Source organism: Gadus macrocephalus, chromosome 17 (assembly GCF_031168955.1).
Source record: "Gadus macrocephalus chromosome 17, ASM3116895v1".
Lineage (NCBI taxonomy): Eukaryota > Metazoa > Chordata > Actinopteri > Gadiformes > Gadidae > Gadus > Gadus macrocephalus.
In genome coordinates this window covers 9766269-9788762 of record NC_082398.1, presented here as the reverse complement: position 1 = coordinate 9788762, position 22494 = coordinate 9766269, and the positions used below count along the sequence as shown (strand labels likewise).

Here is a 22494-nt window from a genome sequence, read left to right as displayed (position 1 = left end):
ATGTGCGGGGGTGTGCATATAGTCACTTACTCGGCGGGCTATGTGTATCTATAGAGATGTGTGTGCGGGGGGGGGCTGTGTATCCATTAGGTTTTGACAAGGCCGGTTAGGGAGTGTTTGATGTGCATGAGAAACGCTGCCATCTATTAGACTGGAGATAAGGTCCGTCCACTCTGCTGAGCTCAGGCCAATCAACATGGTCCACTATCTCCTCCCCTGGTTAGCATTCAGACACAAGGTCAGCAGATACACTACAATAAGCAGGCGTACCATTAGTCTGCGGCCTGTGTATCGAATATGGAATGTTATTACCAAAGTGCAGAAAACACATAATATTTGTCCCGCTTGTCGCTAAACGGCAGATGTTTACACATAGCTTGAGCCCAGTTTGCGTGGCACTGATGATGAACTGTCGAGTATCGAAAAACAAACCAGAACAATTTAATAATAGCGTGTTTAGAGTGTGGAACTTGGTCCACGTCGGGGCAGTGTCTTGCTACTCTTAAGATACCGCTTTAAAGGTGTTACCATTGAAATGATAATATTTGTGTCGTTGTTGCGTAGTTGTTGTGTAGTTGTTCTGCAGTTGATTATGTGTAGTCACGTAGCTTGAGTGAATGTTTGGCTAGAGGATGTATTAGGAATGTACTACCGCTTATATTCCCACCAGGAAATAAAAGAAGCACTGAGATTCTCGGCAGGCCAGCCAAACTGTTTTATCAGTAGCCTTTATCACGCCAATAAAGTCTGGAATGATTAAACCTTAAACCTTTGCATTAAGGTTTCCTCATATATTAAAATATTCCTCGGATATTAAAATATACAAAGCCTTTTTTTCAATGAAAACACTTGCTTTTCTCACAAATGGTTGTCTTATAAGTAATGTTTTAGGGCCCGACCGATATTGATTTTTGAGTGCCGATGCCGATGCCGATTATTTTCAGAGAAAAATTACGATTACGATTTAATCGGCCGATTAAAAAAAAACAAAAAAAACAAACAAACATATAAAACGTAGTTTTTGATACCTTAAATATACTTTAAACACTTTTGACGAATATGTGAATTGAATGCAGAATCTTTGAGTGTTTTAGAATACATTTACAGTCAAAAATGAGTGTAATGTAAAATGTAAAATAAATAACTAACTCCCAATGTGCTGCGCTCGTGAGCAGTGACTAACACGTGCGTGCTGAGCAGTATGGTCTCACCGTTAGAGTCTACAGTATAACAAATTAACATGGCCTGGGACCTAAAGAAAAACAGGCACAACATGCTCAAACAACGCGTCTTGTGTACATTGGTGAGGTGAGCGCGCAGCTGCCTGAGCGAGCATGCTTTCATGTTGTATGGTAAAATTCAATCTCCTCTTTTTTACTCCAGCTAAAGTTGTTAGTTAGCAAGGCGAGTAGGAGCGCAATCTGCAGGATACTAATCGCAATAACATTTATAAAAATAAAAAAATAAAAAAATCGGTTGTAATCTGCGTCTTTTTGGCCGATGCCGATTATTTTCAAAAAGGCTATTATCGGCCGATTAAATCGGCAGGCCGATAAATCGGTCGGGCCCTATAATGTTTTATACTACACATGCATTTACTTCATAATTTCCGTTCCCTTTGAATGTCTGTTTTATAAAGACGTCACGTATCGCTTTTTGTAAAGAGTGTTTGAAATATGGAGTGCCGTGGTTTCCAAGGGAGACCAGCTGTTTCACTGGAACACCTTAGAGAGGTGGAAGAACTCACCAAGGATCTATTTTTAGATTTTAACTGGAAAAACTGGTCTTGCTGTATCTGGACAGGCTTCTTGGTTATGTAACGTCACAGAGGTGAAAGTAACCAGACTGTCCTTGTGAAATCGTCATTAAGAAGCGGGTATGTGTCGGCTAGTCAGTGCATCTTCCACAGGTATGGCCAACATTTAGGCTGAAGACATTGGGGATCGAACCTGGAACCTTTCAGGGAGGCGTCAAACCCACTCAGCATTAACAATCTCCTGATAATTGCTCCTGAAGCATGGCAAGGATAGTAGTATAGCGGTTCTGGGAGGCGACGTTAAGTAAAACACCAGTTGGTGACTCCCAAACTTTAATCCAAGAGTATGCAGTAGCATCAGGAGGAAAAAAAGTTTCAGAATCACTTCTGTCTAATAACATCAGGTTGAAACACGTTTCCCCTTTTTATGACCTCGTCTTGTTACAAGAGCTGTTAAAGTTGAAGACGCTCACACTGTTGAGTAACCCGATCGAAACTTTGAATACAAAAATACTGGTTTTAAAAGAATCAAATGTGTAAAAATCACGCCACTGGCAACTTCGGCTGTTTTTTTGCCTACAGCGAGATTTGATACCACAGCCAGCCGAACAAAAAATTCCCGATTCCATTTTGATTCAATGTTTTTTTTTTTGCTGCTTCACCGTCTTGCTTTGTCTGACAATACCGAGCGGTTTGTAATGCTATAACGAGCTTGGGCCCCACGAAAGGCCTCTGGCTGCATGTTTCCAGCTCCTGCCAAACTACCCCGGCCTTCAAACCCTTCCAGTCTAAGCCACTCTCCGTCTGTATTACATTACAGAACCTAGCGCTCGGATGAAGCACCGCTCGCTGCTGACCGTGACTCTAGATTAGGACGACGCCTGAGAGCTGGCTGACGCCATGCTCTGGCCTTCTAGAACCCAGTAACAGCTTCTTCTTTTTTTTTTTACAGAAAAGCTTTCCGTTTGATTTGTTCTGATTGTTGTTTGGATCTTTTCACACAATCGCTCTTTTGTCCCATTTCAATTTTTATTTTGTCACGTCGTTTGCCGCAGTCCCTCGAAAGAAAACCAAAACTCTCAGGGGGGGGGGGCGGCCGGTCGTATTTCTCGAAACAATAAAGTATCGTATCGTTTTGACGTGCGCTTTTGGCCTGGATGTTGTGGGGTCCCCCCGGGGCGGGTTCTGATAACATCAGGACCTCCTCCCATTGGCTCCCGGGACACACTGCTGTGTTGGGGAGGAGGAGGAGGAGGAGGAGGAGGAGGAGGAGGAGGAGGAGGAGGAACTAGCTCGGGCGCAGTGATTGAGCTCTCCCTGCAGTCCGCTGAGGGGTCGGAGGGGGGGGTCGCACACTGCTGGGAAACACACACTGGGAAGGAGCACCAGAATAGAACGGAGCAGAGTGGAGACCCCGGGAGGCCCGCGCGGCGCGTTGTGTTCCATCACAGAGCGAGGCCTGACCGTCCCGTCTTCGTACGCGTCTTGTTCTTTCCCTTCCTTGTCCTTTTGTGTGATCATGCGCCACACAGCGTCAATGTCCACAACTAGGGCGCATGCGCGCACACACACACACACACACACACACACACACACACACACACACACACACACACACACACACACACACACACACACACACACACACACACACACACACACACTTTAATTTTATTAAGAATCAACTCCATCCTCTCTCTCGCTTTCTCTCGCTCAGATGGACTTGCAAGCTCTCTGTTTATACTAATGACATGTCATGATGAAGTGACCGGAGAGAAGAGAGAGTGAGGGTGGGAATAGAGAAAATGAGAGACGGAGAATTAGAGAGAGAGGTAGAGAGAAAATGATAGAGAGATTTAAAGAGAGGCAGACAATGGTAGAGCTAAGGAGAGAATAATGGAGAGGCTGATAACGCTGAACATTGACAGAGAAAGGTAGAGGGATGGGAATGACAGAGCATGATAGAGAGAGAGAAGGACAGAGAGACGTAGAAAATGATATATAGAGAGAGGAAGGGTCCAGTTCAGGGCTGACAGCACTCTCTCAGGAAGTCAAGAACAATGCCTCCCTGTTCCTCCCTGTGTGTGTGTGTGTGTGTGTGTGTGTGTGTGTGTGTGTGTGTGTGTGTGTGTGTGTGTGTGTGTGTGTGTGTGTGTGTGTGTGTGTGTGTGTGTGTGTGTGTGTGTGTGTGTGTGTGTCTTGGCAGTCCCATAACTCTCATCTGAAGGGATTAGGAAGAGGAGAAGGCAGCAATGTAATACAAATCAACCAGAGAAAGAGAGAGAGAGAGGGAGGGAAAGAGAGAAAGAAAGAGAGTGAGAGAGAGGGGGGAGACAGCGAGAGGGTGGGAGTAAGAGATGGAGAGGGAGGGGAGGGAGAGGAGGGTGAAGCAAGAAAGGAAGATGAAGAGACAATGATGGTTGCAGAGAGAGAGAGAGAGAGAGATGGAGAGGAAGAGAGAGGGAGAGAAGGAGAGGGAGAAAAGAAGTGGCAGAGGGGGAGAGGGAGAGAAAGAGAGGGAGAAAGAGGGAGAGAGCGCTACACACCGTGGTAAATGCGTGGAGTGTAACGGGGATACTGGTACACAGCAGTCAGCCAGACTGGAGGTATAAGCCCACTGGGTCGTTCTCCTCTAATTAAACTCCCCTTCCCCTCTGGCCCGGCCCGCCGCGGACGACATCCCAACCGCCGGGTGAACCTAATACCCCCCTCTCTCTCCCCCCCCCCCCCTCTCTCCAAACCACTTCCTGCTCTGCCTCCCTTATCCCACCACACGCCCGGCCCTCATTGGCCGAAACAAACTGTTGGTTCTTTTTGGTATGTTTGGCTTGCTCCACCGTAATATCCCCGTCGTGTGTGTGTGTGTGTGTGTGTGTGTGTGTGTGTGTGTGTGTGTGTGTGTGTGTGTGTGTGTGTGTGTGTGTGTGTGTGTGTGTGTGTGTGTGTGTGTGTGTGTGTGTGTGTGTGTGTGATACCCGTGGGGTTGTGTGTGGTTGGGAGGTTTGGGGGCTGGAGGCACGTGGCTTCTCTTTATCTTTAATGTCGACCGTTACTAAAAGAGAAAATAGTCGTTAATTTTAAAGTTGCGATTGAGTGATTTAAACGGATACATAATGGGTTAGGGCTATTTTAGTTTGAAACGTTTGCAATTATTTGGGCCTTTGGTGTTTACAATAAACATTCGCCTATTTTTATTCGAGGACTTGGAAAATGGCCGACTTGTTCTCCGCCAACGAGGGTCACGTCAGGCGAGGCAGTAAATAACTCTCCCCCATAAACCTCGTTCAGAGGTAAATTCTTGAGATTCGCACAAAACTACCAATCAAAACTGTATTTCACATACTTAAGATAAGGCAAGATGGCAGTTTGGCTAACAATGAACAAACCTCAAGAAAGGAGGACTGCAGCTGTTTCACGTCAACATGAGCAATGCGCTGCTCTACAGAGCAATAACAATGTGACTTGTTTGGATGCATCAGATCTATTGGAAGGTAAACTACCAGGGCATTCGTTGGTTTCCTTCCCTGCAGGATGTTACAAGTACAGATATATCGGGATTAATAGCAGAAGTATGTCGGAATCAGAAGTACAGAGATGTTCGGACTACCAGTACATGGACAACAAGTAATAGCATGCTGGATGTTTTATTGCGTTCTTTGTTTTTTATATGTACTTTGAAGCCAAAATCAAAATATCCAGAAATGGAAAATAAGGATGGTCTGAAGTATCTGAAGTATATTGGGGTAACAACAAGTACAAACTATCAACAAGTACAAGCACAAGCTAGGATTATGAGGGGCCAGAGGCATTCAAAGGCTTCTCAGGGGGCTGCTTAATGTCCTCATCTGGCACAGAATAGTTTTGGTTCCTCAACAACCCAGGCAGAGGACATGTTAAACCGGAGCATCGCATTTACGAGCTGTGATCTCTTTCAAAATAAGAGCCACAAGCCACGGGGGGCGCTGGTAGGTACAGTCCAACACCGCCTGAACCCGTAATAACACGCACTAAATGAAAAGGTGTTGGCGCTCTGAAGAACGCCGTGCATAACGCTCAGAGCTTTCTTATTAGTTGGGGAATGTTAACGAGAGGGTCCTGCTAGCCAGAGGAGTGATATTAACTCACAGAGTGCCCCCCTCCCCCCCCTCAACCATTTGGATTGGTTGAAGGGGGGGAGGGGGGGGACTCCATAGGGATTTGAACATGCACTAAGGTAAAGCCAGTTACTTGTGGGACAAGGCGACTGGACGATGTAACCACCATACAGTCGCCCCGTCATGACCCCCCCCCCCCCCCCCCCCCCCCACCATGGTTTAGGGAGCCGCGAGCACAGGTATAATTCTTACCACGAAACGTGTCAACATCTGGTGGTGTTCATCACTCTGAAGGGTTCTTTGATTGGTGCCGTGCATTTTTTGGCGGAGATGAACCGGAAAACGCAGCAGGTAAATCGTTGGTCCGTACCTTTTAGATTTACATTGGTAGGAGGAGAGGTGTGTTTAACCACGGTGATGGCTCCCCATGACATAGTAGTCTCTCGTGTGTGTGTGTGTGTGTGTGTGTGTGTGTGTGTGTGTGTGTGTGTGTGTGTGTGTGTGGTACAAACCCGGTTTTCTCATTATTAAGATCTATGAGCAGCAGCCACCTGTTTTAAAGATGGTTTGTGTCAAACCGTGCGCGGCGTCCATGCTCGGAATAAACCACATGTCTTATGGCGGTCCCTATCACTGCTGACAGGATGTGACATCATCTCCCACGCAACATTTGTGTGTAATGGCAGGTGCTTTTACACCCCAGATTGCAGATAGAAGGGGGAGAGAGAGAGAGAGAGAGAGAGAGAGAGAGAGAGAGAGAGAGAGAGAGAGAGAGAGAGAGAGAGAGGGGGGAAGAGAGAGAGAGAGGGGGGAAGAGAGAGAGAGAGGGGGGAAGAGAGAGGGGAAGAGAGAGAGAGAGAGGGGGGAAGAGAGAGGGGAAGAGAGGGGGGAAGAGAGAGGGGAAGAGAGAGAGAGAGAGGGGGGAAGAGAGAGGGGAAGAGAGAGAGAGAGAGGGGGGAAGAGAGAGGGGAAGAGAGAGGGGGAGAGAGAGGAAGAGAGAGGAAGAGAGAGAGAGAGAGAGAGAGAGAGAGAGAGAGAATTGGCCTTTCAATTCCAAGTCGTATTCCAAGATATCTATCATAACTCATTTCCCTGTAGGTAAAATGTTCTGTTGTTCTCAAACTTTCGTCCAACTGAGCGTTCTCCAAATCCGGACTTCAAACTAGCAAAACCTTTCACAGCGTGTCAGCCTGCACAAAACAATGTTGCGCGTGTTTCGTTTGCCAAAACACCAGCTCTTGAGAAGTTATTAAAGTTAAGATCCTTTTCGAGGTTAACGCATTTGTGAGAACTTCAACGACTCTGAGTGGCTTTTCTTTTGGAAACTGTTCTGAACTAATGGTTGCGTGAGTACGCTGTCCCCTCCCTCCTCCTCCTGCCTCCAATAAAGGAAATCCAGAATGAAGTCTGTTTCTACTCTCCTCTGCTGACAAGGGCCTTGGTCATCCATTTCCCCTCTGTTTGTGTGTGTGTGTGTGTATTTAAATGCACGTGCGTCTACAATATATTTGTGTGTGTGGTGTGTGTGTGCTTTTGTGTGTGAGGGTGTATATTCATGAGTGTCTACACTATATTTGTATGTGTGTGAGTGTTTTTGTGTGTCTGTTTGAGTGTTTTTTTGTGTGTGTGTGTGTGTGTGTGTGTGTGTGTGTGTGTGTGTGTGTGTGTGTGTGTGTGTGTGTGTGTGTGTGTGTGTGTGTGTGTGTGTGTGTGTGTGTGTGTGTGTGTGTGTCTGTTTGAGTATGCATGCTTGCCTTTGATATATTTGGGCGTGTTTGCTGCACATGATTAGAACGTGTCTCAGAATCTTTGGCAGGTAAACTGTGGTAAACATGAGGGAGATTAAGTGTCCATAACGCTTTCAAAAACTGGTTAAATGTTTCCTTGTCTTTCTGTTAGGTTTCATTGTTCCAGAAAGCATTCCTGTACCTTTCTATTACGGTAAAAGACTGTTATAAGTCCATGCGTCTGTACTTGTATTCATGTGTGTCTGTGTATGCGTGTGCATGCTAAGGGATTGTTTCCAATAACCAGAAAGAGAGAGAGAGAGAGAGAGAGAGAGAGAGTGAGAGAGATAAGTATCATAAAGTGTGAAAATGCTTCCAGATAGTATCTGGTTTGTCTCTCCTTTATTGTTTAGGGAGAGAGAGAGTTCAACTAGTTCTTATTATCTTATTTGACACTTTTTACATCTGGTACATATACTGTGCCTTTACAGTCCTTTACATGTAATGGTATTGAGAGACAGAAGCAGGAGAGAGAGAGAGAGAGAGAGAGAGAGAGAGAGAGAGAGAGAGAGAGAGAGAGAGAGAGAGAGAGAGAGAGAGAGAGAGAGAGAGAGAGAGAGAGAGAGAGAGAAGAGAGGAAGAGAGAGAGGAAGAGAGAGAGGAAGAGAGAGAGAGAGGGAGGAAGAGGAAGAGGAAGAGGAAGAGGAACGAGGAAGAGGAAGAGGAAGAGGAAGAGAGAGAGACAGAGAGACAGAGAGACAGAGAGACAGAGAGACAGAGAGAGAGATATTAAATAATCATGTATGTTGTGACACCGCAACAATTACAAATGTCTCGTGATCGTAATCAGTCACGCCCAGTAGTTATAATAACCCACCCTCATTAGAATCCTAATTATAGATGTACCGTTCGAAATGAGGACCTACCGACCTCCCACTAAACAAAACTAAATCGATGGCTGCCATGGGATGGGCTCTGCAGGCAGAGACCTTGAACCACCCCAGGACCCAGGGCCGTTCCAGGGGTCAGGGGTGGAATGGTGTTCCTGAATCCTCGGACACCAGCCTTCCGAGGTGCACTTTTGACGTCATTTCCGATCTCGGAGGCATTTATAGCGTTCCCGTTCGTCTTTGTGATTGTGTCGTGCAATTGGCTAGTCGTTGTTTATTGTTGGCTACATTAGCCTCTTTAGCAAACCAGCCCGAAACCAAACAACACAAACTTTACATTGTATTGCACTCACAGAAAGACCGTGCACAGCACGCACGCACGCACGCACGCACGCAAGTACAGACACATGGACTCACTCAGTCTTTTACTGTAAGTCGAAAGGTAGAGCAAGAAGTTCAGAAACAATGAAACGAAACAGAAAGACAAGGGAACATTGAGCCAGTCGAGCCCTGTTTGAAAGCATCAGCGACCCGTAATCTCCCTCATGCTTAACATAGTTTACCTGCCAAAGATACTGAGCCACGTTCCAATCATGTGCAGCACACACACGCCCAACCGACCTACCACGAAACGAAACGGATCGCTGTTCTGGGATGGGCTCCGCAGGTGGCGAACTCGTTTGTTTAAACGAGTTCGCCAATCACACTCACACAGGTGTGAGTGTGATTAGCCATTACAAGCCGTTTTCAAAATGTCCAGCATTGTGACATCACAGGCGGGCGCGTCCACCTAGATGTGTGACGGACAGATGAGCAACGTTTCTTACAGTCCACCGGGTAGGCTGGTAGATCCAGCACACATCTAGGTGGACACGCCCACCTGTGATGTCACCATGCTGCACGTTTTCAAACTTGCTTGAAATGGCTAATCACACTCACACCTGGTGGTATGATATGTCCCCTTTAAGAGACCTTAAACCCCAAGACTCATCGCCGTCCCGGGGTCAGTATACGGGTTAGGGGTGTAAGATGGGGGGGTTCTGGTGGGTACCCCCCCCCCCCCTCCGCCCCCTCCTTCCCTGGCTGTAGGGGGGGGGGGGGGGGGACCTGACTCAGGGCTGAGTTAGGAGGTCTTCAGGACAGAGTGAGTCACCAGACAGATGTCTGCACCACAGGGCCTGCTGCTGCTGCTGGGACCCAGCGGAGAGGTAGAGAGAGAGGAGATACATATGGAGTACCTTACTGACTAGTGTGTCTGCTGTCTGCCAATGTGTGTGTGTGGGTCTGTGTGGGTTTGCGTGTGAGTGTGTGTGTGAATGTGTTTCTGTGTGTGTCTGTGTGTGCGTGTGTTTGTGTCTGTCTGTGTGTGTGTCTGTGTGTGTGTCTGTGTGTGTGTCTGTCTGTGTGTGTGTCTGTGTGTGTGTCTGTGTGTGTGTCTGTGTGTGTGTCTGTGTGTGTGTGTGTGTGTCTGTCTGTCTGTCTGTCTGTCTGCCTGTCTGCCTGTATTTCACACCCAGCGGGGGGGGGGGGGGGGGGGGGGGGGGGCGTCCCATGGCGGTCGCCATGTTACCTGGCATCGCGGCGCTGGAGCTCTCTGGAGCGGGTTAATACGGCGAGTCGTTACCCACCACGCCTCCCGTCAGCAGAGCACCGACGGTTATAGGACGGCTCCGAGGTCAATAACGGAGGCCTCCAGCGGCTCTCTGGGCCCTGTGTGGTCCATCCTCCTCGTCTTTCTGTTCGTCGGGTTCCCCACCGAGGTTCAATTGGGTGTTAAGTGTGTGTCCGTCTGTCTGTGTGTGCGTCTGTGTCTGTGTGTGTGTGTGTCTGTGTGTGCGTGTAGTCACCTGTGTGAAGTGACATTTGGTTTTGGTATTCGAGAAAGATAACCCTGTACCATCCCACGTAAAAAGAAAACGGTTGGATAGGGAACATTTGTTATGTCAACCCACTTTTGGCGCACGTGGACAGACGTTCTTCTCTTCTCGCTGAACGCGCGCACACAACACACACACACACACACACACACACACACACACACACACACACACACACACACACACACACACACACACACACACACACACACACACACACACACACACACCCAGGGGACTCGGTGCGAACCGGTTGCGTTGGTTACATAACACGACAAGATGGGGATCTCCAGACGATGTCTGTTCTCGTCGTGACCCAACCCTGGCCCCGTGGCTGCAGGAGAGGCACAGGCCGTGCTCTGAGGACCTGTTACCATGGTGACCTCAGCCATGTTGAAGGTCAACCGGCGGCCATGTCGGAGGCCAACTCCGCCGCAGTAACCCCTGACACCACGAGAGACACCTACACCTACACCCTAGCAGCGGTGGTAGAGGGAGAGAGAGAGAGAGAGAGAGAGAGATTTTTTGTTCCAGTAGAGAGTTGATGATTCCCAGGAGCCAATCATGTCAGATAACTGACATTAGGCCAACAGTTAGCCTACTACACACACACACGCACGCACGCACACACACACACACACACACACACACACACACACACAGACACACAGACACACACACAACCCAGGTCTGTGCGTCAGCACCATCTGTGCACCATGTCTGTGGATGGCATGTAATGCATTACAAATTTCCTGTACATAAACACACACACACACACACACACACACACACACACACACACACACACACACACACACACACACACACACAGACACACACACACACACACACACACACACACACACACAGACAGAGCTAATGGGCTTCTCGCTCACTTAATATACTAGTACTTCTACTGCTAATACCACACTGGTACTCATACCAGCACTCCCGTCACCAGTAGCGATGACGATAGCACCCAGGGGTACAGGGGTCACGGCTCATTGTGACTCCTACGGGTGTCCGCAGATAACCGGACCTAACGGGGGTCAGAGGTCGCCGTTGGCAGTAGAACTAGTGGAAGACAGTGGACCCCCCCCCCCCCACCCCCCCCCCCCCCCCTCTTCCTCATTAGAGGTCAAACGTATGCACCTAAACGTTCAACTTTAACCTTTACTTTGACCCGTCATAGGTCGCCGAGTTAGTGGTGAGTGAATCTTTATGAGCATAGTTCTTCCTCGGTTCTTCATCTTCATCACAAACAGACCCAAGAGGGCTTTAGCACACTATAAAAAAAAACACCTCTGCACTCTAAACACTGTGGACGAGTCGGGAGGAAAAGCTCTCCGACCACAGAGGGGAGAACCTTGAGAAGGAGCAGTAGAAGGATCCTTCAGTCAGGGATGCTAGGACTTTAGCTGTGCTGACCAGGGCAAAGAATAAATGGTAGCACAGTAAACTGAGGGAGGGGTTGGATAGTGTCGATAGCGGTTCAGCCGTTTGATTCCCAGCAGGAAGGTTCTGATCCCCTCCAGCGTTCCCAGTCCAACCCAAGGCATCGACGTTGACCAGTATCTGGGCGGCAGTTGCTCGGGAGGCAGAGCGGGTTGACTGGTAACCAGAAGGTTGCTAGTTCGATCCCCGGCTCCTGTGTCGAGTGTCGAAGGTGGCCCTGAGTAAGATGCTCCAGACGAGCTGCGTTGTTGGCATCGCCGTCGGTGCGTGGATGTTTGAATGATTGGTCATCAGTCGCTTTGGACAAAAGCGTCAGCGAAATCCCTGAAATGTAAAATGGACGTTTTCTGAATTCACCGAGTCACTTCAGGTACGAGCGTGCGAATGCTGGACGACTGGATAGTGCTCGCGGCTACGTCGCTCAACCAACAGGACGTGTGAGTTAAAACGAGGTCGAGAGAAGGCTCTGTTCCCAGAGCTCCAATGACAATGTCCTCAAGACAAATAACTCTGAGGTGAATCACTGTCGACCAATCAATCGTCTCCTCTGACCGTTGTTACCAAGGCGATTTATGAAGCGCCCCTCCTCATATGACATCACGCCTCAGTTGAATTTAAATAGTTTTGCGTCTGATTGTGAAGTTATTTACGACTTTTTAATAACATTTTGGTGATATTAGTCTGATTTTTAAGCAGCCTCCTCCATCAGTATCTAATAATAGTTTTCTGTTAAAAATATAAAGACAATTATGAAAAGTTGTATTGTATGGATTTGTGAAAATGTTAAACGTTATGGTTAATGTTAATGTTACTGAGGTTCCCTCTCTGTCTTTCTCTCTTTTAACAGAAATATGTAAAAGATCATAATCCTGCCCCTGAAGGGATCTTAAATCAATTTCGCAGGCATATTTCTACGTCCCAGGACTCACTAAACTTAATCCTTGAATGTGTTTTCTTTTCCTACTTAATAGTAATATTTCTCCATATATATTTCTCTCTATTAAACTTTAATATCTTGTCAAAGTTAACAAGACCGTTTATTTAAGTCTCAGCTATTGCAGACCAGCATGTCATTTTTTTTTTATATAGCTAAGCAGTATGTGTGTATCCATGGCGACGGTTAGCTCTATCTAATGAGTCTATTAGCCTAAGTTAACTTGTCAATACGACAACCTCATGGTTGCCTGGTCTGTTGACCTGGAAAACACACCAATAGTCACATAGCGCAACGTGTGTGTCCTGCGACAGCTGTCACTAACGGACACACACACACACACACACACACACACACACACACACACACACACACACACACACACACACACACACACACACACACACACACACACACACACACACACACACACACACACACAGCTTGACCCTGCTTCTTACAAGCATTCCGACGCGGGAAGGTAAATATCCATTCTTTACATTTCAAAAACACACCAAGGCCACATGTGCATGTATGTGTGTGCGCGCACATGTTTGTGTGTTTGCGTGCTTATGTGTTTGAGAGGAGTTTGTGCAGACGGGTTAGATAATATGTATTTTGCGTGGAATTCAGAAGTGTGTTTTGCTTTTGAATGTGTGTGGGTGGGAGTATATGTGTGTGTTTTGGGGGGGGGGGTGAATGCCTGGGTGTGTGAGTGATTGTCTTGATTGTTTGTGAGTGGGCGTGTGTGTCTGTGTGTGTCTGTGTTTGGGGGGTAGATGTGTTTTGACAAGGCAATATAAAGAGTGTAAAGAAAACAAGAGAAAGAGACACAAAGAGACGTGGGTGATTAAAGGCTAACAGAGAGAGAGAGAGAGAGAGAGAGAGAGAGAGAGAGAGAGAGAGAGAGAGAGAGAGAGAGAGGGCACCCTGACAAATATCCTCCCTCTCTGACCTCTGTGTCACCTCCAACATCTCATCTCAGACCATCCCTACTTCCTCTACTCTAAAACATACGCTCTCCCCTCTTCTTCAGCCCCTCCTCTTCATACCCTACAACACCTCTTCCTTTCCTACTTTTACTCCTTTCCCTTTCCTCCTCCCTTTACACCTCTCCCTCTCTCTACACCTCCCTCCTCCTCCTCCTCCTCCTCCTCCCTCCCCCTCCTCCTCCTCCTCCCTCTACACCTCTCCCCCTCCTCCCTCTCAACTCCCTCTCCACTTCTCTCCCTCCTCCTCCCTCTACAACCTCTTCTCACTCTCCTCCTCCGCCTCTCTCTCCACCTCTCCCTCTACACCTCTCCCCCTCCTCCTCTCTCTCCTCCCTCTCTCTCCTCCCTCTCTCTCCTCCCTCTCCTCCACTTCCGCTCTCTCTTCCCTCTGTGTATCTTAGGGAGATCTGTAGTCATCTCTTCCTCTGCATCTCAGCTCCAATTGTCGACTTTCGGTGCCTCTGTTGAATTTATTTTCCTCATCTGTTTTCCTCCCCTGCTCTGCCTTGCATGTGCGTGTCTGTGTGTGAGTCCTGAGGCGATTGTGAAAACAAACATCCTTTGGTTAAATATTACACGGCTGAACGTGCGCGCACACACACACACACACGCGCGCGCGCACACACACACACACACACACACACACGCAAACACACACACCGACACGATACACACACACACACATGCACACATGCACGCACACGCGCACACACACACACACACACACACACACACACACACACACACACACACACACACACACACACACTCACACACACTCACACACACACACACACACACACACACACACACACACACACACACACACACACACACACACACACACACACACACCCTAAAACTATAAGCCAAGACTGCCTCATAAAAGAAAGCTTCTTGTGTCATTCCTGAAGAATCTCTTCTCTCCCTGGAGCTGTAACAAAACAACACACACACACACACACACACACACACACACACACACACCACACACACACACACACACACACACACACACTCACACACATAAACAAAAACTGGAGGGATGGAGAGACATTTCCTTTTGTTTTGATCTCCTTTAAGTATGTTATTATTTTTCACGTTGTTTGATTCTGGCAATCTAAATATTTATCTGCAAACAAAGATCTAGTGACTGTTATTCAGTGTCATTGAATTGAGAGGAACAATACTTTGTATTCCCTTATCAACACAACTTGTCAGAGTTCTCTAGTCTTACAAACGTTTACTATTTGAAAAAATAACTCTTTAATCAACAACAAGATCGGAGAGAGAGAATTGGACGGCTGAGTGAGAGAGAGGGACGAGGAGGGTGAATAAGAGATTACTGAGTGTGGGAGAGAGAGAGACAGAGAGAGAGAAGAACGTTACAGACTGAAGAGAGATCATCATAAAGTGAGGAGAGGAGAGACACGTGTCATAAAAATGAAAAGAAGAGAGACAAAAGTCAAGGACAGGGGGAGAGGGAGAGAGGGGGAGAGGGAGAGAGGGGGAGAGGGAGGGATGGAGGGAGGGGGAGAGGGAGGGAGGGTGAAGCTAGCGTGGGTGGCTATGTTGGCAGCGCTGAATTATTGTGTGGGTGGGTGTGTGTATATGTGTGTGCGCACATTTGTGTATGCCCATGAATGTTTCTGTGAGTGTGTGTTTGTTAAGGAGGGAGGATCTTACTGTAAAATCAGTTACCGATTTATAAGTGTGTGTGATTGTGCTTGTGTAGCAGTGGCTAGGGTTCTTGCTTGTCAAACACACACACACACTAGGCCTGCACGATAAATCGTTATAAAATCGCGATCTCGATTCCCCCGTGTGTGGATTTAAGTTTCAAAATTACTTCGATTTTTTTTCTTTTTTTATAATATATATATATTTTTTTAAGCCTTCATTTACAGGTGTGTGGACTTGGTTTAGTAGTTATAAAAGGCAGCAATTAAACACAATCGACACCAACATACACAATCAAAGACACGCACGTACTTCTTCACTGTCATGGCAAATGTCTCCTCTCCTTTGACCTCAACTTCATTCTGACTTGTGAGGATTTGGACAATCTGGAGTTGTTCATGTGGTTATGTTGTTGATGATATTTATTGGAGTTGTTTATGTGGACAGACTCATAGGGTCTGACCTCCATGCATCAACTGTGCTTAAGTGCTATTTTAAGTGCTGCTTTTAGTGATAGTTTTAAGGGCTACAATATTTCAGATTCCTGTCAGTCAGCATTTCAACACTGACACAAATACATTACAGATACACACACACACACACACACACACACACACACACACACACACACACACACACACACAACCCTCACGACTCCATACTTACATAGCGGCAAACACAGACACCAACAAATACCTACAGAGACGCTAATGAAATCACTATAAATTCCCCTTTTCTTTGTCTACATGCATGTGTGTGGCATTGGACCACACACACACACACACCATACACACACACACACACACACACACACACACACACACACACACACACACACACACACACACACACACACACACACACACACACACACACACACACACACACACACACACACACACACACACACACACACTCTCTCTCTCTAGTCCTACATGATAATCAAACATTTAACTAGAATTCTTTACGGTTTCTGTGGCTAAGAGCCAAGTAGTTTGTAGTATGAAGCAGTAAAAACACTGTTTTCTGCGTTCACCGCTAAGTACAGCATGGCATGTTGAAAGCATGTTTTACGTTAGCGCGTGTGTGTGGGTGGTTTCTATATTTGGTTTGGACGGTATATCATCCAACAGTAAAAAAAAACATGGTCGTCTTCGTTCTAAGGTCTTGCTATGAGGTGGGGATACATCAAACCTCTCCACCAGTAACGCTTATCAAACCAGCGATGTTAACTCATTGGGAAGGGTCAACTCTACTGAGTTGTACTGCAGTATTAATAAGTCATATTCTCTATGATTATTATTTTATACTTTACGTTTATATTATTTTAGCTGTATTAGTACAATAGTAATAATACAGTACTATTGTATAAATTGTCCAGGATTATTTGGTAGGTTTTGTTCAGACGTTGATGCGAACAAACATAGTATATTGTTAATGCTGAAACCAGCCCACAATATGACACATGGCCTCTATATTGTGCCGTTTTGTTTTCAAGAGGGAGAGCTGTACTCCAAAAGCATTTCCGTTTTGTAGTGGTCAGTCACAAAACAAATATTATATTCATTTTCTGAATCACCCTTCAGCATTTATTTGTACAGAAATAGCCTTTGTCTTCTGCCCTTCCATGACACTTCAATTAAAAGGAGGTTCTCCCCCGACTGATCCCAGACCCAGAACAGACCGCATCATTTAACTCATTGATTTAAAGACATGAATAATACCTCCAGGCTCTACAGATGTACAATCCCTGCTCATGCCTTGAATGTGTGCAGCGGCATGCGATCCAAGAATAATCCAGGATTTATAGAGAGGGTTACTGGCAAGACAAATCATTCTATAAATATCTCTGATAATGTTCTTTAATTACCCCCCCCCCCCCTCCCATACGTCTGTCTGTCTGTCTCCACTTCTCTCTGTCTGTCTGTCTGTCTGTCTGTCTGTCTGTCTGTCTGTCTGTCTGTCTGTCTGTCTGTCTGTCTGTCTGTCTGTCTGTCTGTCTGTCTGTCTCTGATGTCCTTTTCACCCCCCCAAATAAAGCAAAAATGGTCTTGATGTTACACACACAGATCCCGCCTTAATGGATACAGCTTGGAGGGATTTGGTAATCTGTGAGAAGAAACTACCGCTCGTTGCCTCCTTGTCTCTCCGTCTGTCACTACGTCTGTCTGTCTGTCTGTCTCCACGTCTCTCTCTGCATGTCTCTCTCTCTCTCTCTCTCTCTCTCTGTCTCTCTCTCTCTCTGTGTGTGTGTCTCTCTCTCTCTCTCTCTCTCTCGCTCTCGCTCTCGCTCTCTCTGTCTCTGTCTCCGCACTCTCTCTGTCTGTCTGTCTGTCCGTCTGTCTTTCTGTCTGTCTCTCTCTCTGAGAATTGTAGCCATCTGATGGCCATTTCACGCCCGTTAGCCCTGGTCGCTGGTGGAGTTAAGCTAAGCAGACAGCTAATACAACGCAGAGACACAGAACGAGAAGAGATGCTTTACCTCAGAATGTGATACGTTAAAAAACGTCTGTGTGTATGCAGCACTGGGAAAGTATTATAAATTACAACTTTCAACATTTCTCCTGGAACTTGGAACATAAGACATAGAACTTGGAATGTGGTAGAACTTAAAACATAGAGCTTTGAACGTAGTCAAACTTAAAACCTAGAACTTGGAAGAGAACACTAAATCTTGAAACTAAAAATGCTGGTCAACCTACCACTTTGAGAGTAACAATGGGTACAAAAGTCATGCATGATGTACGACAGCATTTGACATTGTTTCCACGCGTCACAATCAATTTAATGGAAATCCCAGACTAGAGAGTTCAGGCTAATAGCTATTGTCTGCGTTTTAAATGGTTTTGTCTGAAAATGCTTGATGCAGCGTAACACATCTAAAGACCAGCTGGCAGCCACAGAAAAACAAAACCTATTGTCATTGTTACATGGCTGTCATGTGTACAGTAGGCACATTTGTGTTTTGAATGTGTGTGTTTACTTGTTGTTGCGTCAACACCTGGGCTTTCTGCATTGTTTCAGTGGTCCTACTGTTCCATTTTTTTCCACAACAAAAGCATAAACACGTTTCCCAGAGCAGGATCAGAGTGCCATTCAAAAGAGAGCCTGTTTCTAGATTAAAAATAGCCGGCCCTTCGCATGGGCGGCCGGGGATTCCCATCATAGAGGGAGTGAGAGAGAGAGAGGGGGAGAAAGAGAGAGACGGAGGATAGAATTTGTTCAGTGCTAGTCCAACCTCAGTGGTGTTTGCCAAAAACAAAATAAAAGTTGAAACATTTCAAAATAAAAGCGTCACAGAAATGTACTAGTTCCATCTTTTAAAGTGAGTGGAAAAAAACCGAAAAGACAGAAAGGATCTATGATTTATGTTCAGATATATATCAACATTTAAACACACAAAAATACTTCTGTCTGGGTTTTTCAACGTCGTCACGCAACGTGACCCTCCTCCAACTGGATGAGACGGGTCATTTAGGAGCAGGTAGGGGCTAGACAGCAAAGAAATGGCTCATTAAGGAGCAGGCAGGGGTGGGGGGAGACACCGTGCCAAATGCTGAGACAGGGCTGAAAAAACCCAAGTTCAAAGTTTGGAGTTCCTTTGAAGCAGGGTCGGCGGACAGGAAGGAGTTGTGTGTGGGGATCCGCAGATCTATTTCGCCTGGTCGGCCATGGAGTGGTTCCCGCCTGGCTGCAGGAAGCCGGCCCGCTCTGCCTCCCCGCCCCGTATGTAGACATGAAAGACCTGCTGCAGCACCTTGAAGAGCTTCAGCACGGCTGCCAAGAGACCCCTGAGTGGGGCCCCTACGAGAGCCCCCCTGGTGGTGATCTGAACCAAGCCTCCATCCACTGATTGCTCAATGAAATGATTCAACAGGCTTATTACAGGCCAGCACCCCAGACACATACCTGATGTTATTTATTCATCGACTGCTGTTGGGATGTCAAGATTTTCAACAATTATGACCAAAAAATTGTAAAAGACATTGCCTGCTATCTCTGACCTGATACCTCCACTTAACCATCTCTACCCGAATACCGCGACTTAACCATCTCTTACCTCAAGCCTTAACTTAACCGTATCTGACCCGATACTTCAACTTAACCAATCTTTAGCATTATAACTTATCTTAACCATCTTCTGTTAACTAATACCTCAACTCAACCATCTGTAACACAACATCTCACCAACCATTTCTAACCTAATAACTTAACTCAACCATCTCTGATCGAAATGACTCAACTTAACCATCCGGGCATCCGAATTGCCCACAAAAAGGGACTAATAAAGGATAACTTAACTTAACTATCTCTACCCTAACCTACCTAAACATGACTTCCTGTGCTCGTATCGCCACGTCCAACCGAGCGTAAGTCCAGGGGATGACCAACTTGTGCTCCTATACGAGGCAGTAAAGTTATAAAGTAACATCACCACAGGCTGCCCCAGAGTGTGATACATAAAGACAGTTTAAAGTTGTATACTTTTGCATACAAGTGCACACATGCATCTCTTCCTGACTGACGTTGGGGGGGTAACATAACATACAACCCAACTGTTTCTGTGGCTCACCGTGTTCCTTTCTAGATGCCCTCAATTTACTCCATGCAGAGTCCCGATCTTTGCATGGTTTCTACTAAAGGCCACGGTTGTGCAATGCTTTTTTTAAAGAAAGTACAGATTTGTGGGTGAGCGGGAAAACCACTCACCTCCAATACAGCTATCTTGACTAGCTTTCTTATTATCGACGTGGTTCCACCTCCGAGAAGCCTATGGACGTGGTGGGGGGCGCCGGATTGATCTATGACGGATTGGCACAGTGGCTAACCGTAATAACAGTGCAAATACAGGACAGATGCCTGGATGGAGTCTCGTAGCGTAACGTATTGCTGCGGTACCAAATGGGGAGGAGGGGGGGGAATATAGGAGATTTACTGTGTTTCAAAAGAGGGACTCGCTCAAGGGGGGTATGTGTAACCTTGGTTCTGCTTTCAGATTAGCGGTTTCGGTTGCAGTTCGAAGCTACTGACCTAGCCGAAGGTATCGACTTCTTCAGGATGAAGTCTGAGGGCAGTTTGATGGAATAGCCATTCGCATGCAGGATGCTATACCAATGTTTCGGGCAAACGGGTCCACTTTCATCTCTCAAACCTGAATTTAGGGGCCTTGAATCGGATGGATGAAGTAATTCTTCCATTGTTTTTATATTATTATGTATGTAATATTTAGTGCTGTCAAGCGATTAAAATATTTAATCGTGATTAATCGCATTAATGTCACAATTATTTTTTTCTATGCTAAATATCCCTTGATTTCTTTGTCCCATTATTTTTTCTCATTTTAATGCTCTTATCAACATGGAGAAGTGCATCGGCTTGCCTTCTGCAAATGTTTTTTCATGATAACAACATTGGCATATTGACCAAAACAGGACGATACAAAAAAAGGCTATAGTGCAATTAAACGATGAACATACAAACATCCTGCCTTGAACATAGCAGTCAGGATACTGCTTCTTTGTTCTTTGAGCAAAGAAAAAAAATAAAATAATTGCGTTTGCGTTAACGCCGTTAATAACGCGTTTAACTAGTAATATTGACTATAGACTCGCTCAGACGTGATAAACGTTATCATGTCTGAGCTAAACTTTATCATGTCTGATAAAGTTATAGAACCACACAAACATAATACTTTGTACCTCTAAAACCTTGATAGAGGGCCATTAAAACTGACCGGTAAAGTAATCGCTCCCGCAAATTAGGCCTACTAGATATGCTCACTCAGACATGATCACTTTTAAAAACTCGCACCTGGATAAATCCCATTGAATCCGCACCATCAAGCCATTATTGGTCTTAATCATATTTGACAATAGGCTCCCCTTTCACAGTAGGCTGGTCGAGGCCAGCAATAACAGCATGTGTCGAAGCGCCTCGGCTGCTCATGAAGAATGTCCGTGTCTCCGGAGGCATGGGACTCGTATAACATTGCGTCACCGATAAGACAGTCGTGCATGACCTAAAAAACATTGCGTCCGACCCGGGCCCTTGGACCTGTTGACTACAGAGTCACACGAAACTGAAAGCATTGGCATTTTAATGGCTTAATCTGAGAATCATTGACATGTAATCCAGACCTGAAACTCATGTATGATAATTACGGGAATCCCCGCCACACAATAACCTAAACAAAATCATATCCAACCAGTTTTAATAAGCAGCTTCTGCACACTGAATAGTACATGCAGTTGCTTTTACGCAAGGGTCCCACAGAAAGGAAGATAGCATATAAGATCGAAGAAGCACACAAGATTGTTTTTCCTAGGTGATTTCTCTTCTAAATCACAGAGAGAGCCTGCGGGTGTCCCAACAAGTCTCGTCAGGCCACCTTTCCCCTTCCAACCCCCAAAATAAAAAGCTTCCTTCAGCCAGCGATGCAGCAGCAATCGATAGAAATCGGCCAAAAAAACGAATATGGACTTTTTTTAAAACCTTACCTGGGAGATGGACATGTTCAGGTAGACGAAGAGCCCCGTGGTGGACGCGATCTGCAAAACGACCACCACGATCACCACCATCGCCACCCACATCTTGGAGGGGGCTTCGCGGCGTTCCCTGTCCCTCTGCCCGGCCGCGGGCACCATCATGTACGTGGTGGACTCGTTGCTGACGGACCTGAAGTAATCCTGCTGCTGCTGCAGTTGCTGCTGAGTGCTCGGGGTGGCCATGGCATCCCGCACGCGTGGGTTACAACAACACGACGGAGCAGGGAACCGAACCACCGACCCACCGGACGAACGACGGGAGGGGAGCAGAGCGAGTAGAGCAACAAATGGTTAGAGTTCCGTGTCCATCAACGGGATTCGCGAACTTTTTCCTGCAGAGTGGAGCGTTGTGTGGGAGAGTATGGGGCTCGAAACAAAAAAAAAAAAAAAGTAGGACGAGATCCCCGGGTTCACTGACAGTTGAGGAGAGAAAGAAGTGGAGAAACCGTGACCATGTTTGATAGGCGGTGGAGTGGATGTGTATGGGCTCCGAGACGACCCAGACTAGCAGCTCTCAATTCTTAAAGCCGGGAGGGGCTGGACT

The 22494-nt window shown here is 46.4% G+C and overlaps 1 protein-coding gene across 1 annotated transcript in view; it reads right to left on the bottom strand.

Annotated features, from left to right (window-relative positions):
* tnfsf10l (TNF superfamily member 10, like) overlaps window positions 1–22494 on the bottom strand; it is a 30015-nt gene extending 7521 nt beyond the window's left edge. Inside the window, exon 1 of the mRNA XM_060077349.1 lies at window positions 21903–22494. Within this exon, the coding sequence (XP_059933332.1) occupies window positions 21903–22133 (231 nt within the window). The 5' untranslated portion in view covers window positions 22134–22494. The remainder of the gene's footprint in view (window positions 1–21902) is intronic.